Here is an 18,730-nt window from a genome sequence, read left to right on the forward strand (position 1 = left end):
CAACTGAACACTATACAATTGAGTTAAAAGACATAAGTATTTTGTCAAGCGACATTTCAAAAGGGCAATATGACATATTTAGAACCACAATACCTCCAAGTAAGCTGTTCCAATATTTTATTATGGTGTTATCATTTTATTATCAGTGATTCAAGTGACTGCTGGGTTCATAGTCTACCCCAACCCTTGTGGTTTCATAACATTTATGTAATATTTAACATACTGACCTCTGCTAACTATCATATAACTGTACTTTATAATGTCATAAAGAGATTCATCCAACGTGGTGATTTTATATTAGCAAATTGTGTCAAAAGTACAGTACAGTTAAGTACAAGTGTAAAAGTATGACCATGTGCATTTAATTTCTACATGAATCCCCAATATTAATTACCATTACCTTTAAAATCATTCAAATAATCCTGTTATTATTGTTGGCATATACTATTACTGATATTATTAATACTATATTGAAAAGTGATAGCAGACAATGGACACTAAATATTATCTATAACTTTGGTAATTATTGATTATTGACAATAGACAGTAGAAATTATCCATAACATGACATCATAATCATTATCATCATCATCATCTACATGTTGTTCATTGCCCTCGACAACATGACAATCATTTAGATTTTAAAATTGACTGGTAGGCCCCTTTAATGTCTCAATAGTTTGTCTTTATCATCATCATCATGTCTAACTACGTTGTTCCAGAGTTACACTGATCTTCCATGGTAACATCTTCAGAGGGACAGTACAATCAGTGAAAATGTATGGAAAGAGTGTGTCAGTGAAAGTGTGTGTGAAGGTGTGTATGTGTGTGTTAGTATCAGTATCAGAGAATGACAGCGTTCCTTTGTTCCAGTCCAGTTGGACTTTGATCTTCTTGGGGTTCTGCTTCACTGAGAGAACAGTGATTGAACTTGTTGAGGACAATACTCTGTATTTACCGTCATATAAATATATCATCAAGTGTTGACCCCCACTCGTACCCTTCCTCTGATAAGACTCTGCTAACACACCCAGTGACCAGTGTGTATTGTCTCCAACCTCAACATCCCAACTGTGAGTCCCAGAGTTAAAGCCCTCAGAACCCAGGACACGGTGCCGGCTGTCAAACCTCTCCGGGTTGTCAGGAAGCTGCTGTTTCTCTGCATGTCTCACACTGGTCAGATCATCAGACAGGATGAGATATGGATGGGCAGTGTTGGGGTCCAGAATGACAGGAGTGTAGGAGACAATGTCCTTCATCCTGTCCCAGACTCTGAAGGTCAGGTTCTTCAGGTGTTTGACCTCGTCTATCAGTGCTCCCGAAACCGGCTGTGGGTCCTGCAGTGTAAGCTGGACTATTTCCACTGTTGTCTTGTAGTTCTGCAGGAATGAGATGTGTTCAGCTCTCAGCTCATCTTCTATGGCTGTGATTGTGTCTGATAGGGTTGATATTTCTCTGTTCAGACCCTCAATCTTCTCCTTCATCATCTGACTCTTCTGCTGCTCTTCCTCCCTCAGTACTTTAATCCTGGCCTCCTCTTCCTCTTGTAGAAACTGATGAAGCTTCTTAAACTGTTCCTTCATCTGCATCTCTGTGTGCCGGGCCCGGACCTTAATGTGTTCTGCTGTTTGGTCACAGTTTGTTTTAACTTTATTAAAGACCTCCAGTTTCTCCTGTAAAGGCTTCAGTGATTTCTGGACTTTCTCCTTGAGATCCGGTGCAGCTTCATCGACGGGTCTGAAAATGTGGTTGATGTGTCTTTTAGAATCTCGACACACAAAACACGCTGGCTGTTGACATTCCAGACAGAACAGTTTGAGTTTCTCATCAGCATGCAGACTGCAGAGAACCTCAGACCCTGTTGAAGTTCTCTGATGTCTCTCCTGTATGAAGGCCTCACACAGGTTCTTCAGAGCCAGGTTACAGGGTGGCTCCATTGAATGTCTCTTCTTACAAATTGGACATTCCTTTATTTCCTTCTTTCTCCACCATTCCTGTAGACAGGCTTTACAGAAGCTGTGGCTACATGACAGGAGAACAGGATCTTTAAAGATATCACAACACACAGGACATGAATAATCCTCTTCTGTGCGAGATGCGTTGGAAGCCATTTTGTCTCAGAGTGTAGCTACAAATACTCTGCTCGAGACAGGAAATCAGCCAGGCAGTGGTGGTAACACTCCCTCTTCTAGAATGTTCCCTGAAGTTTACTTTCACTGTGAAAGTCGTTCTGGGTAAAGTCCAGTTCAGCTGACAGAGTCAGAAGCAGGTTCCAGTGGTCTGGGTCAGTATTCCCTCCTGCTGTGGAAAGACAGTCTGTACTCCTCACTGGAAGTTGTGTGTCTGATCTGAAGGTCAATCTTATCGTCTCAGAACAGTCTGGCAAGGGGCGGAGCTTTGACACACACACACACACACACACACACACACACACACACACACACACACACACACACACACACACACACACACACACACACACACACACACACACACACACACACACACACACACACACACACACACACCCCCCCCCCCCCCCCCCCACTCTCAGAGTCAGACTGAACTTTGACTGTTCAAAGTACTTTACAATGTAGGCTAAACATTAACTGTTTCACACACTGACAACAGACCCATCCCTGCTCATCAGGGGCAGTCAGGGTTTCAGTGTGCATGTAGTTATATTCTGTACAGTGGTTTTCAAACTTTTTGTGCCCAAGGAATGGGAAAACTAGGAGTGCAGGGGTCTTCAACAGGGGGTCGGGACCCCTAAGGGGTCCTCAGAATAACTACATGGGGTCCACCAAATCTTTGTGTGATGGGGAACATTAGCTGAAAAAAGACGATCTACAAGCTTGAGCTTGTAGATCTTGAGCTAATAGAGCCTGCCTGCTTGCTCAGGGGATAAATTTCATCTAGACCATCAGGTCAAATTTTGTGTTGGATCCTGTGTATAGTTGAGACATGACCTTTGACACGATCTAAATGTATCAATAGAAGTGCAAGGAGACAAAACAACCACCCCAATTGTACAAGTTATGTTTAACATACTCTAACATACAGATTTGACAAAATTTTATTTTACTCAGAAAAGAAAGTTACATAGTGCCGCTTTAATATGAATCTAATATATTATAATAGAAAAGATAATGTTTGAATAAACAAACAAAAAAACATGCATTAACACAACACTGATGATAGTGCGGCTGTCAAACAAGTCTATGAAGCTGTCATATGAAATCTATGAAAAAGTTTAATCTGCAACACAATTTTATACAATATGTAGGGGGGGTCCCTGCTTCATCTCTCTCTCAGCTAATGGGTCCTTGGCCTGAAAAACCTCTTCTAGGGTATATAATTTGACTCTGTATATCTATATATGGGCATGCTGATATAACTAGGGTGGGCAATATGGTTTTTAGGATTATATTATTTTATTATCTTCATATTGCCAACCAGGTGAAGAAATCAAAGACTGAGGCTTTAACCTTTGTTTTTATGACATATCCGAGATCGTTAGGGTTTTATGGAAAATGCTTCTAAACATTTTGCTAGTGTTAAAACAATATCACTTATACATTGGGGTGGTTGTATTTTTTCTCCCTGCTCTTCTATTGAGACATTATATGACAGACAGACAGACAGATCGGAGTTGTTGTGTTGGTCTATGCAACCACATACTGGTAGGGAGCGATTATAGAGAGACCGGATGTCAGAGACCGGATGTCTGACAATGTGCACCTCATAACTGCCTCTGTGTCAGTTTGAAGTGTTTTGGTTCCTACCTACCTGCTGCTGCAGTGGGGCGGAACTACTTTTTGGCGCAGTAGTGTTTCCGCCAGGACGTCTTTTAACAACACACACACCTTCATCATCATCATCATCATCATCACACATTAATAATGTTGTCTTTGGGATGTACATGACATGAAAATAACGGAAATATTATAGTGACTCGGTCGGTATAATGGAGTACGGACATTGCCGCGAGTGACTGCAAAGAGAAGTAGTAGATAGTAGATAAGTGCAACGTTAGCTGGTTAGCGGTTTGCGCTTGAAGAACGGCATCACAGAAGCTGGCCTCAATAGGTAACCAATGTTGGTGTAACTGTCGTAGATTTCGGTTGCATGTCCGCTACGTCACGTCCGATAACAGCACAGCAAACAGCAAACAAAAGACCGCACAGGGCGTGAAAAAGCCGCACGTGTGCGAAAAGCTGCAAATGTATAGATAGATACTCTACCATACAGATTGGATAAAATTGCATTTTATTAATTTAAAAAAGGTACATAGTGAGGCTTTAACAACTAAATTCAATAGCTAATTTATATGGTGCTTTTCATTGCTTTGCCTTCATTAGGGTTGATTAGTGACTGATCTGAATAAACAACAATAATATACATATTAGTCATTGAACACAGCATATGAATGGATAACAGATATAGTGCAATAATACATAAACAAGGCAGATGATATAATTGATATGGGGGGAGGGGTGGGTACAGTATGTTTTGGGAGGCAGGTTCACTTATTTCATTTTAATGTAACTGAGATAGAACACAGTAGCATGTTGGCAAAATTGTCCTGATCCAATTACAAAACTGCAAGCCTGCAGCCTCCACCAAGTGTCCTGCCTCTGTTATCTCTACCCACACATTCTAGCAGGAAGTATTAAAAAATACACAAAGCTATCGGGTTTGTTGGTTATACACAACCACTTTTGTTGCTGTGGAGCTATTGGTACATGCTTCTGGTGCTGATGTTGTGTATGAACACATTTTTGCTGTACGTTATTTTGGGCCCTTTCGCCACATTATCGACACATCATCTTCCCTTATGAAATAAGTCAATGAATGTTCCCTTTTGAATGACACTAAAAACTGTACTTAGTAACTGTACTAACTGTATAGAATGACCAAGGAAATGTGTCCTGCGGTGTACACTTAAACAAAAAACAAGTGGTCTGGAAGAACAACAGGCTGTCTGCAGGAAGGGACAGAGCAGACTATATTTCCAGAGAAGGCTCAAATGTTCTACCAGTAGTCTGTATTAGCCAGCAATCTTCTGCCGTGGCATGCTGGGGAGGTGGCATCAAGGCTCAGTGTTACACAAGCTGAACAAGGTGTGCAGGGACAAATTGAGCTGCACACCTCAGGGTTATACTGTTATGGGACACACACGGCAAGTTTGAGACCGAATGTCCGAGATATGCCAAATTTAATGAGACACACACGCACGCGTACACTCACACACACACACACACACACACACACACACAGGGCTCTGATAAACCTTGCCCAAATTTGGAATCATACATCATAGATATCATATACAACTGAATGGCCAGGTGCAGTCAAAGATCCATTACATTTTTTTTTTTTACACACGGTTGAGTTTGGTCACGATGAGAACGTTGATGGACTGATCGAAACTCGAGCACACGCACAGGCCCTGCTTATCCGGACTCCAGTCCAGGCTGCTGATTGGCTGTTTGGACAGAGTGACGTTCTGCAAGAGGTCGACGGAGCCGGCCACGCCCATGTCCACGTCCCCCGTGATGTCCTTCTTGGTTCTCTTGTCCGGGTAGACGTATTTCCACAGGTACAGGCTGCCCGTGCCGCCTGTGGTCATGAAGATGTCTCTGTTCTGAGGCAGATGTCTAACCTGCCAGATGGTCGATTTGTGAGCCTTTTCCGAGACGGAGGCAAAGCCCTTGGTGGGGTGTTGCGTCCTCATGTCGAAGACGTGGAATTTCCCCTCCAGGGAGGTGGCCACCAGCTTGTTCATGATTATGTCTTTTCTGTCAAACTCTACACAACACACCCCGTTCTTTATGTTGGTCTCCCACCGTAGGGACATGTTCCTCAGGTCGAACAGCTTGATGTCTCCGTTTTCGTATCCCGCGCACACGCAGCGCTCCTGGTCGTTGAAGGCATGACCAAAGGCGACGGTCCAGCACTCTCTTTTTGCTTCCCCCTCCATGGGCTCCATGCTAGCGACGGGTGTGTCTCTCTGCCTGGGATCCCACACCTTCACTGTCCCATCTCGGCTTCCCGTGACTATCTCTGGGGCTCCATCCCCAATACCCAGGCCTCCAACGCCATCTATACAGTTCACTATCTCTTTGTGAGCCTTCACAGAATACAAAGGAGTGTCGAGCGTTTCCAGGTTCCAGATGTCGAGATTGCCGTCGAAATCCCCAGTCGCTATGTCTCTTTGTTGGAGAGAGGAAGCGCCGAATGTCCCACACTTTATGGGATTAGCTTTCTCTATTTCCTTCACGAGCTGAACCTTCCCTTGATGCACTTCGTATATCTGCATCACACCAGTCCCTCTTGTGAAGTTCCCAAGGCAGACAAACTTTGCACTGCAAGGGATCCATTTAGTGTCAAAAACAGTGTAGTTCAAACCTTTACGTATATGCCCAATGATCTGAGGTTTTTCAAATGGCGTTGTCATGTCTTTGCTACCTCCCAACAGATGCTATCATCAGACTAACAGAATAAATAGCATGCCTCAGTGAAATGCCAAAACATTGTGACTAGCCTTCTTTTAAGCTGCCTCGAATCTTGTGTCATCAAATATGATGTATATATGCCTATACATGGGCATATCGGTCAGGATCGGCGGTTCTGGACAACCGGATCTCCGTAATTCCATGCCTAAATATGGGCATATCGGTCAGATCGACGGTCCTGACCTGGACAAGCGCCTATCCAACCGACTTGACGCCAGGCAAGCACTCCCTCGGGTCCTCTGCGATACACATGCCGACTTTTAAGTTGATAGATCAGATTGTTCTCAAGATACACAAAGGATAGATACACACACACACACACACACAGTATCAATACTGCAGTGTAGAAGTACTCCGTTACAAGTAAAAGTCCGGTAATCAATATTTACTTGAGTAAAAGTACAAAAGTATTGGTATCAAAATTGACTTAAAGTACCAAAAGTAAAAGTACTAAAATGCGTTGTGAGCTTGTAGATCGGCTATTTTCAAACAGCCTAGGTTTAAAATAGTGAATGGGATACAGTGGTTAATGTATGTTTTATAATGTAATAATTTATATCTGCAAAGTAACTAATAACTAGAGTTTTCAAATAATTGTAGTGGAGTGGACAATTGGAAATACTCCAGTAAAGTAAAAGTACCTCAAAATTGTACTTAAGTACAGTACTTGAGTAAATGTACTTCACACCACTGTCACTTTACACCACTCGGCTTAAGCTTCACTTAAGGCCACTTAAGTTGTCAATGCCATCCTGCGTTTCAATATTGTCATAAAAAAATACATCTTCAAAACCTATTGATCTGACACCACGTTTGACCAGAGACACAATGCACTGATGTGCTGCAGATTTAGTGCCTGTGGCCATGCATCGGATGCAGCTAGTGCTCTGCTGAGCGGATCACCTTGGCTGTACCTATATGCTTGGAGTCACCAGGCCTCATTGTTTGTCAAGGTTAGCAGGTGGTAGCTATCACAAAATGACACTGGCAAAGCCTCACAAACCAAACCGTTAGGGCATACTGTACACATGACATGAAGGCTGCCTCATGATCTGCACAAAACGGCAATATAAAGCAGAGCATTCCCGGTTAGGCACCCAAAGCTATAGTTGTCAGGTTGCTGTAGTCCAAGACCACACACTATAGTGACATTCTGAAATGGAGTGGATGCGATGTCAATGTCCACAGCTGACAGAGCCACAATGTCATCCTATACTCTGGCACTGCCTTTGTTTCCTGAAGAAATGCCACAGCAGATCAACAGTGGAAAACACTGTGGAAGTGAACCACACTTGGGTTGTTGTTCCATCCACATCTCTAATGTCACGTTAGTTAGTGCCATATGAAACAGAGTAGACAAGGACTATTCAGGACTATTTAACACAATAAGACATTACTGCTTGACAAATATCATTTTCAGCATATTTACTTTAATAATTGCAATAATATTATCATATTTTCCCCCTTTACCAACATAAAATCTAATGTTGTATCAGAAGAGTAACTTTGTTCATTTAAAAGAAGGATTACTGTACCGTTGTGATCAACGTTACAAACAGGATACAAAGACTAGCAGGATTGAGGTTGAACCTTAATGATAAATAAGGAGCCAAGCAGGGATTTCACCAGATTTCTGATATTTCTTTTACTAGTTGCACAAATGTTTAAGTGTTTAACAAAGTATGCTGCAGTCTCAGAGCCGGTCACAGTGGCTGACAAACTGCACTGCACCTGTGTTTTCTACCTGGCAACTACCAACCTCCGCCAGCAGCTTTACCGTGACACTCCCACAATGACTTTAGATCACATTATGAACAATCTAATAGCAATAATTATTTATATACACACAATTCAAATTACTATGTGCATATTACAGATTGCATTTGATGCATAATAAACTGAAGAAATACCAAAGTAAAGTCAAACACTTCCCTGACCACTTCCCCGACCACATTGTCAGGTAGGCTACAGCCTGACAATGTCATGGCCAGTGTTGCCAGATTCTGTGAGAGAAACAAGCAACCAGGTCTAAGGAAACCAGCCCAAAAAAAGCGACTATGGGCCACATGAGTACTTTAACATGTACCTCAGCTATTTTCAAATAAAATCTTGCGGGGGAATTATAATAAGCACATCTAGCAACCCTATTCATGGCAGTCTAACAAGGTGATTGATACCAGCTGAAGGCCTGTGGAGTGCACTCCATGAAAAGACGTAAAGACGTAAAAGAGAGTGAATTGTAGGATTTCCCAAATTAAAGCCCTGAGCTTTGACATGCACATCTGATCTGAAGTTCATTCATTATTCATTATAACCATTTACAGTATATACAGTCAATGGTCATAATACCTCAGCACCTCCCTAAGGGCTAATAAGGTCGAGATAATGCCCCCTGAGTTGTGAGAGGACTTCAATGTAGCTTTTTATGTGACAATGTGAATTTTCAGTCATAATGTATTCATTTGTATTCATGACGTTCTTCCATGCAGTTCAGCTCATGTCTTGGCTGTTAATTCTGATCTCATTCACCTGTAAAGAAATGACTTGTAAATAGATTGACAGATGTAGCTACAGTGTGTATTGACTATTTCTGTTGTTGAGTGTAGTGATTATGTCAAGCTGCATAAGGAATAGATACCCAGATTAACAGTTCTTGCATTTATGAAGATGTAATGTGGAATCTATTTCCAACTAGCAGAGGAATGGTTGGTGGTCGTCGGCCCACTGAAGACCAACTCGGCCCCTGAAGGTACTTGCCAGGGTGTCAATGTTTTTAGGATTTAAATGATTTTTAATTATTTTTCTAGTGGTGACCTGCTCAACAGGACACAATGGAAACAAGCCCTCAAGGCTTTTTGTTATCCTTTTAGCATTATTGTATAACTGTACACCTGTATTTTTTATTAAGTATTCAATCAATCAAAAGTGCCTAAAATGGCAAATACAAAACATGGTGAAGCAGCTTTCTGCTTCTACGGGCCGACAGTTTGGAATATAAGACAGGCAGCCACTGCAGATAGTTTTAAGACGCAGCTCAAGACCTATTTTTCCATTCTTGCTTTTTGTTGACTCTATAAAAAGAATTGCAAAAAAAAAAGTATTCCCATGTCTTTTACTGTTATGCCTGATTCACTGAATTGTTATTGCTATTATGTTAACGTTTTATGCTTTTGCTGTTATTTTTTGCTCTGCTGTTCAATTCTTTTAGCTTTTTCTGTAAAGCACTGTTGCTTTATTCTTGCTCTGCGTTTACATTTTTGCATTAAAGCTCTTTGAGCTGCATTTCATGTCATGAAAGGTGCAAAAATTATTAGTATGATTATTAATGTGCTCTCCTTGTAGCTGCGGGATGCCAGGCAGTGGCAAGGCATGCACTGATAATGATGCAGTGGTTGCTTTCTGTACGCATGCCACGATCAAAGTACTGGAGTGGTGGTGTGTGACTCACACTACAAGCCCCCCACCCCTATGCTCTATGTTGTTATGCAAATACACAACCACTTGAACCTTAGCTCCCCTATTCTAGGGGGAACATTCGCCAGAAATAGCCGATGTACAAGTTCACAAACGCTGCCGCAGCACGACACGTTGCAAGCAGTGGTGGAAAAAGTACTTATGTTTTACTTAAGTAAAAGTATCAATACTGCAATGTAGAAGTACTCTGTTACAAGTAAAAGTCCGGAATTCAAAATGTACTTGTTAAAGTACAAAAGTATTGGTATCAAAATGTACTTAAAGTACCAAAAGTAAAAGTATTAAAATGTTTGAAAATAGCAGATCTACAAGCTCACAACGCGTCGCGATGCGACGCGTTGTGAGCTTGTAGATCGGCTATTTTCAAATAGCCTAGGTATAAAATAGGGCTAAAGTGGTTAATGTATGTTTTATAATGTAATCATTTATATATCTGCAGTAATAACTAGTAACTCACGTTTTCAAATAATTGTAGTGGAGTAAAAGTACAATATTTGCCTCTGAGATGTAGTGGAGTAGAAGTAAAAGTACTGAAAATTGGAAATACTCCAGTAAAGTAAAAAATACCTCAAAATTGTACTTAAGTACAGTACTTGAGTAAATGTACTTAGTTACTTTACACCACTGGTTACAAGTAATGACAAAACCAAACAATAGGCTACAGCACCAAGCGGCATTTAACGGGTTCCAAGCACAGAAGATGAAGAGGAAGATGGTGAAGACTTTACAATGATCACTTTGAGAAGAAGATGAAGATAATGAATGAATAAAAAGAAAAAAAAAATACATGTAGGACTATCTGTTTTTATCACAAAATGACTTAAAGGGATACTTCACTCATTTTCATCATCTACTCAGACCCGCCCCCTTCCTATACAAACCCATTGTAACTTTTAAAAAAAGTTATAAAAAAAATAAAAAAGGCCTCCTCACGTATTAAGAGGGCGGTATGAGTCACCAGAACCACGAACGGGTGTTATTGATGAATCTATCATGGTTAAAATGTTTGAAGTTACAATGGGTTTGTATAGGAAGGGGGCGTGTCTGATAAAATATATCAAATATCGAAATACTGAATCAAGCAACTTGAAAACTTTGATGTGACCCAAAACTTTTTTGAAAGTGAAATATCCCTTTAATCAATTAATGGATTAGAACTCTTTGGTAGTCTTATTTTCCAAGAATATACTTTGCCACTAAATTATAATTTACATAAACCTATAAAGAAGATATATTAACAAAAACAGTTCAGGCTTTCAAGGGCCTTTCAATATCTGCCATAATCTGCGAGGTATCCCTATTGGTTTAATGAAGCACAAAGTCTCAGTATCTTGTTGATGGTAATTTCAACACAATGCCAGAAGGAGCCAGTGTTGACCAAGGAACCCGCTGATGGCCAGAAGACTGCTCTACCTTCTGAGTCAGTAGTTATAAATAAAATGTGTAGCTGAATGTATGACTTCAAGCATTTGCATTAAAGTTGATCCATGGTGCATTTAGTTTAGTTTAATATAGTCAACAATTCTTGTACTGCCAGGAACTGTATTATGTAACAATAAACAGTATTATTCCCGGGCCTACAGTGTTTCTCAATAGTTCTAAAAAGGGAAACAGCTTATCATATTCACATCCATCTATGCGTGGGAACCAAGGACTTGATTCCAATGGCGTCCCACGGCCCACATCTCACAGCGTCTAAGTAATGACACCGTGGGATTTCTATAGAAGTGGCTTGGTGCTCCGCTGGCGTTCAAACAGAGACCTTAGAGTGTCATAAATTCATGAGAATGCATAGCAATATCCCACAGGACAAACGCACAGACCAATCCTATAAGAGACGCCCTAGTCTCCTGCATGCCGTAAAAAGCACAGTAGCCTGCACAAACATCACCTTGAGAAATTAGCCCCTGGATAAGATATTAAAGAGAGGATTATTAAAGCAGCATATATATATATATATATATATATATACATACATATATATATATAGCATGATCATGAGATGAGAGAGTTTGTACTTTTGTGCATGAAATGCAAATTTTAGCACATTTTGTGTGTATTGTGTTCTGGGTGTATTATGACCTCAATAGTGAGAAATTCTAGAAAAAGCTCACGGAGTGTGACACCTAAGAGTCACTGAAAGGTACGTTCACAATTTGATCAATTTATCAATGCTAAATATGAGGAAAACCACATCAAATACGGAGGCCAACATCCTCATTCATAATAGTCTTCCTTAGTCTGGAGAAGAAAGAAAGAAAGAAAGAAAGAAAGAAAGAAAGACAGAAAGAAATAAAGACAGAAAGAAAGAAATAAGAAAAAAGGAAGGAAGAAAAAAAGGAAGGAAGACACTAACAATAACATTAGAGTTAGACCTGCTCCTACTCTAGTCTAAGCCCAACCCCACTTAACTGAGAGAAATGGCTGCTTGCATAGGTGTAGACAGCAGATGGCAATGTTTCCTTTACTTACTTGTCTCTACCTTAACAGTAGGGAGGAGGGAAGAAGACAAACTCCCAGTGGGCAGTAGATGGCAGTCTAGCTTCATTACACGGCTGGCTATGGGTGATATTGAAGACGCCCCAGGGTGCTGCGGGGCACTGAATGGACTGACACATGGGAAGACGAGGGGAACGGGAATAACAACGTCATAGCCAGAGGGGGCAGTCTTGCCATACTGTTCATTTGAACTTAAATGGGAGGAGGTGGAAAAAAATGAATGGAATGAATGGAGAGATTGGGGGGGTGTCAGAGGGTGCAAACGGGAGAGGAGAGGTTGGAGGTCAGACGGTAGCGGAGGTCAGGGTGTGGGAGAGACGGAGATGAAGTGGGTTGGAAGATCAAGAGAGGACCAGGAGACTGGCTTCTCATAGACTGAGCATCCGACATGGGTGGGAGAGTGTGTCTTGGCCTGCGTCGCTGTCCATTTTAATGACTTTAAATTGCAATTAAATGGTGTCACGCGATCATGTGTTTGCACGTGCACTATTGCCTCAAGTTCATAGATCTTTGCCCAAGTGACAAGCTTGATTGGCTTCTCATGAAAAAACAACAACTGGTCGCTATGATATCAATTTCTCATAGTCTAGTGCATGCAAAATCTCACTCTCTCTCACACACACACACACACACACACACACACACACACACACACACACACACACACACACACACACACACACACACACACACACACACACACACACACACACACACACACACACACACACACACACACACACACACACACACACACACACACACACACACACACACACACACACACACACACACACACACAGTAGATGGCATCCAGACTACAGCATTTCCCCCCGGAAGCAAGTTAATAAGCATGTGCATACTGTAGCAACAGAGGAATGAGATTGGACAGCAAGAAAACAAAAGGTTAAATGCAATCTGCTTGTTTTTCATGATGCGACTTGCATGAATTACTGTGCCCCCGGCACACCATTTCCTTCCCGAGAATGAGACATATACTGGCAGTATTGTACAATTAACCGAGTGACCCCCTAATCATGTCATCTTTCAGTCTGTGTATCTCTGACGGCGACGCGCAAATCTGATCACTCACTCCAGCTGATCATCCAATGCGAAATATGATAATGGGAACCTAATGAAGTGTGTGAGATGCCTTTTCTCCCCCTATTCCCTCATGTTAAGCAGGGACAGTTCCCCACTCAGAATTGAATCACACAACAAAATAAGCTCTGTGTAGTGGACTAGTGCTGTGCTGTGCACATTAGCGCGGCATAGATAAACAAGATACTCATATCCCAACGTGCACAGTCCTGAAAGTCTAGAGTTGCGTTTCGAATCCATATCATTTAACATGCGCAGAACGCTGTGAATTATAACTTTCCTGAGAATGTGCTCCTGAGAGCAACAATAAACACGTACAGTATAAAGGCCAGGTTTCCTGTTTGTGTGCAAGGCGTCTTAAAGCTGGCCATTAATTTTCATTAAGTGCTGTCAGTAAGGACCATTAACCAGGCTAGAGGATAATCACCTCCCCAGAGGGGTGACCCGCTTACCTGCAGGTAAGGGTTAACAGAAACAGCCCACCTTCCATGTTCCAACACAACACTCATACATGCAGTATACACCGCATTGAGCAGTCGATAATAGCTCACATTATATCAACAAAACAACAGTCAAAACACTCCTATGAGAGATCAAATGGTCACCTGCATTTGCGTCTGCGTACTCTTCACAACTTATGTAAAGCATTGGTTCTCAAAGTGGGGTCCGGGGACCCCCAGGGGTGCTTGAGGGGGTTCCAGGGGGTCCCCAGCAAAATGTGTTAATATAGCATCACGATAATGATGACCTTTTTTTCTTTGGCTATTCAAAAATAGCAGATATACAAGCTCGTACGAGCTTGTAGATCTGCTGGGTTTTTTTTTATCGTGAAAATGTGTTTTAAGCGAACATTTGTTGCTCAAATCTTTGCTTCTGGGGGGTCCCTGGAACAAAATATTTGAGATGGGGGTCCGCGGCCAGATACATATCATTTTGGGGGTCCTTGACATGAAAAAGTTTGAGAACCACTGCTGTAAAAAGTACCAACAGTTTAGAGGAAGATTTGTCTTATCAGAAAAACAACAGTATTCAAGGCTTTGTTAAATGTTAACAATACAACTGCAACATATAAACATATGAATACAAATGCACTGTAAGAACTGAGTGTTAATTTAACTCTGAGAGTGTACAAATGGAAACAAATGTGGCAAAACAGAACTATTCAAATGACGTATTTGGATATTTGGATTCATTTGGATTAATTACTTTAAAATGTATTATTCGTCAACAGGCATTTGGCCGGCATAAGTTATTCCATAACTACTTTATTCAGCAGAAGCATACACAGAATTAAACAAGAATCAATTATGCCAACAGCGCAAAAATATATGAAATGGACAATTGTTTACTGCAATTTTGTGTTGTGTACGTAAATATTCATGTTTGGCTAAAAACAACCTTCATCTGATTTGGCCCCATAGCGTTGTATTTGACAGCTAGTGATAATACATTGTAAAACTTGACAATGAAAGAGAAGACATTGTTTTAATATCAACAAACTGCATGATGGCAGGAACTCGAAAAATGACCCAAGTTTGAAAAACACACACACACACACACACACACACACACACACACACGCATGCACGCATAGACACACGCACGCAGGCACGCACGCAAATAAAACACACATTTACTTTACTTTACACTGGAGTGAAAACCTTTTTAATCAAGATAAATGACAAACTTACTGTAACTACTATCCTTGCTGCTTACTCCTGATCACTGTACATACAGTATACTGTACAACAATTTAACCAATTAAGGCCTGAGGTTCCGATTCTACAAAATGTCTTCTAAATCCTGTGTTTTGGTCCGTTTTTTTGTCAGTGGTTCTCAAACTTTTTCATGACAAGGACCCCAAAATGATATGTATTTGGCCACGGACCCCCATCTCAAAATGTTTGTTCCAGGGACCCCCCCAGAAGCAAAGATTTGAGTTACAAATGTTCACTTTAAAAATATTATTCAAAGATTTGCAAAAAAATCTCTTGATTTTTCAAAAATAGCAGATCTACAAGCTCGTAGCGCGGCACTCGGTGCCGCGCTATGAGCTTGTATATCTGCTATTTTTGAATAGCCTAATTGTAAAAAAATGCTTTTTAGCTCAAATCAAAAAATGACACAGATGCGTTCCAGGTGGCGTGTCAGAGAGATTGGAGCGTAATTAAAGCACAACATTATCAGTATGCCGGCGTTCCATACAGCGAGAACCATAACAACACTATAGTGTCCAGCTCTTTTCTATGGCTCCATCCATAGTGGACACTTACAGTGATTAGAATAATAGCCCACTTGACTGCCAGTATCTGTGGAGTTACAGAAAATTCACTGTGGAGGGATTATGCTCCCTATACTTTCTTCTCACTATCTATAGCCTATGCATGGATTATCCTGTGTATATGACATGCTTCCACGAGTCAATTTGGTGGCGGTTGAAAGATTTCAGGATTATATGTTCTAAATCTGCTCTATCTGCCATATGGAGGCTATATCTATCCATTACCCATCACAGTGTCAGAAACACAGTGCGAGGGGAGCAGCTGTCCATGGACGCACCAGCCAATTGGTTTGATACAGGTGAAGAGTGATATATGATTGCCTCGGCCTGAGCTATCACTCTGTCTGTCACAGGGCTTTGGCCTAGGGGACACAGCGACCATATTAGACCTTGATAGTTTTGCTCTCTGAGGGTTTGCGCTGATCTGCTGCTATCTTGGTCTCGCCTCCTGTTTCCAGGTGTCGGCGAGGGGGCGGAGAAGAGCCGAGGAGGACCCCTCACGACCCCCCTATATACCCACTTTCTCCTTATGGGCAAACATCCACTGATCTAATGAAGACCGGCCAGAGGGTTATAGGTGCTGTCCCGTCCTGATCTGTCCTGGTGGACAATTGTTACTGGCAGCAATCACTGGCGGCCAGTGGCCAAATCCCATTCACTGTCTACGGGGAGGAGTGAAAGCGCTAGTGCAAGAAAGCAGCAAGTCTGCTTGGTAACACTGGCTTGGGCTTGTTTTCCTGTAAAGTCGCTTGTAAATATTCATGTTTTTTTTTGTCTTGTTTCTAAAGTGTTGTTGCTTATTTGGGCTTGCTTCAGGTTAACCACTTTAACCCTGTATACAGTACATCAGCTATTTGAAAATAGCCAATCTACCACCTTTTAGATCAGCTATTTTCATAAAACTTGAAAATGAATACAAAAAATCTGGAATATTACATAGCACACAAATCTTGTCTGGGGGTCACACACTGGCACAACATATTTTCAGATGGGGGTACACTGCCAAATACATATTAATTTGGGGGTCCTTGGCATGAACATAAACAATAAATGCAATAGACAATAAAGTTTGACTGACCTAGTTGCTTATTTTGGGCTTGTTTTCATAGACCTAGTTGCTTGTTTCTCTGGCAAAATCTGGCAACTGGCCGTTGTGTTGCTCCCTGCGTGAAAAGCCCTTCAGGGGTTTCCGTTCTGTTGCTTACAGCCCATGTATGTTTTATTGAGACAGGAGATAATGAAGAGAGATTGAAAAAGCGAGGGCAGAGGCCAGGGCAGTCAAATGCAGCCCATGGTCCCATGTCACCAATCAAACCTACAGGTGTACGTGGTTGAGACATAAACTCATGGCGCGACCAACCATGTTCTCTATATTGGTCAGTGATCCTAGAAATGATAGTACCCATATATCCAGACAGTATACGGTGGGTAATATCACTGTTAATAACACGGCGGGAGTGTTTCACGATAATGTTAATTAAAGCAATTAATCATTATTCATTGTGAATACATCTCGAGCGAAAGCTCATCACTACGGATCACCATAATTACTTTGCCTTGCCTGTCTGTGCAGTAAGTGTGTAATAAAACAACAAAAAACTAGCAAATAATAATAATAACAATAACAATAATATTAATATTAATATTAATATTAATATTAATATTAATAATAATAATAATAATAATAATAATAATAATAATAATAATAATAATAATTTCTACATATCTCCTGCATCTCTTCAAATAAATCTATTCTGTATTTATGGAAATGGTAGATACAAGCTGCTGCTGCCATTTAAAATCACATACATTATGCAATCTGACTTCCCTAAATGGGACATAGTGATTCACATTTGTGAAATTACCATCTCAAGGGGATTATGAAAAAAAAGATTGCAGGAACTAGACTGATTATCAAGGATTTGTGTTTTGCCTTCTGGACACAAACCCAAGGATACATGATTTGTTTGTGAAACATGCATCATTTTGTGGTGGTGCATGCAGGTGGCTGTGTGTGTGTGTGTGTGTGTGTGTGTGTGTGTGTGTGTGTGTGTGTGTGTGTGTGTGTGTGTGTGTGTGTGTGTGTGTGTGTGTGTGTGTGTGTGTGTGTGTGTGTGTGTGCGAGCGTGCGTGTCTGTGTATGCGTGAGAGAGAGAGATACGGATATGGACAACATGTTGCATAAACAGGCTTTAGTCCAATAATAAACCTGGCACCCCTATTTTGGGCAAAACGAAAACAATATGTATATATATATATATTTATATATATAGCAATTTCAGCAATTTTCAAATAGTGAAGTGATTAACACTGTCACCGGCTTCCCTCCCCCGAACACGGGGCAATTGTGTTCGGGTACAGACGCTCGACAAAGCCAATGCAGGGGCAGTGTTTTTTTAAATTACTTTTTAGATTTTTTGGGGGGGAAATGAATAAATAAATAAATAAAATGAATGAAAAAAGTAATTGAAAAAACATGGCCCCCTTACGTATTAGAAGGACTATATCAGTCACCAGAACCATGGTGCTTTCGATTAATCTCTCAAGGTTAAATTTTTTTTTTCCCCCATGATTTTTGTAACCCATTTTTTCACCCAGTGCCAATTGCGTAAGCTGTAATCCTGGGCGCTACTCTCTCTCTCTGCCACCCTGGGGAGAGCCCCGAACTGAGCTCGTGCTTCCTTCAATGCATGAGGAGTGAGCAGGCCTCTTCTTATCACCTGACAGGGGGAGAGTTTCCCCGGTAGGACGTAGCGCGTGGAAGGAACACGTTATTTCAACCAGTTCCTTTCCCCTCCATCAGGCGCCCCGGCTGACCAGGGGGAGGCCGTATAGAGACCAGGATTACTGCATGTTT

The 18,730-nt window shown here is 41.3% G+C and overlaps 2 protein-coding genes across 2 annotated transcripts; both read right to left on the minus strand.

Moving 5' to 3' along the window:
* Nucleotides 1-393: 393 nt before the first annotated feature.
* On the minus strand, nucleotides 394-2,257 carry LOC308078426 (E3 ubiquitin-protein ligase TRIM39-like). Its single transcript, XM_080419586.1, has one exon. It carries the CDS (start codon nucleotides 2,109-2,111, stop codon nucleotides 705-707), a length of 1,407 nt encoding a protein of 468 aa, XP_080275712.1. The 5' UTR covers nucleotides 2,112-2,257; the 3' UTR covers nucleotides 394-704.
* Nucleotides 2,258-5,380: 3,123 nt separating this feature from the next.
* Nucleotides 5,381-6,460, minus strand: LOC308078482 (dynein axonemal assembly factor 10-like; the record flags this gene model as incomplete). The annotated part of the gene is made up of 1 exon (XM_080419664.1): nucleotides 5,381-6,460. The coding sequence occupies one exon, from the start codon at nucleotides 6,458-6,460 to the stop codon at nucleotides 5,381-5,383; it is 1,080 nt and encodes a 359-aa protein (XP_080275790.1).
* Between the last annotated feature and the right edge of the window lie 12,270 nt (nucleotides 6,461-18,730).

This window comes from Gymnoscopelus braueri (assembly GCF_963280865.1).
Source record: "Gymnoscopelus braueri genome assembly, chromosome: 22".
In the NCBI taxonomy this organism is placed as follows: Eukaryota; Metazoa; Chordata; class Actinopteri; order Myctophiformes; family Myctophidae; genus Gymnoscopelus; species Gymnoscopelus braueri.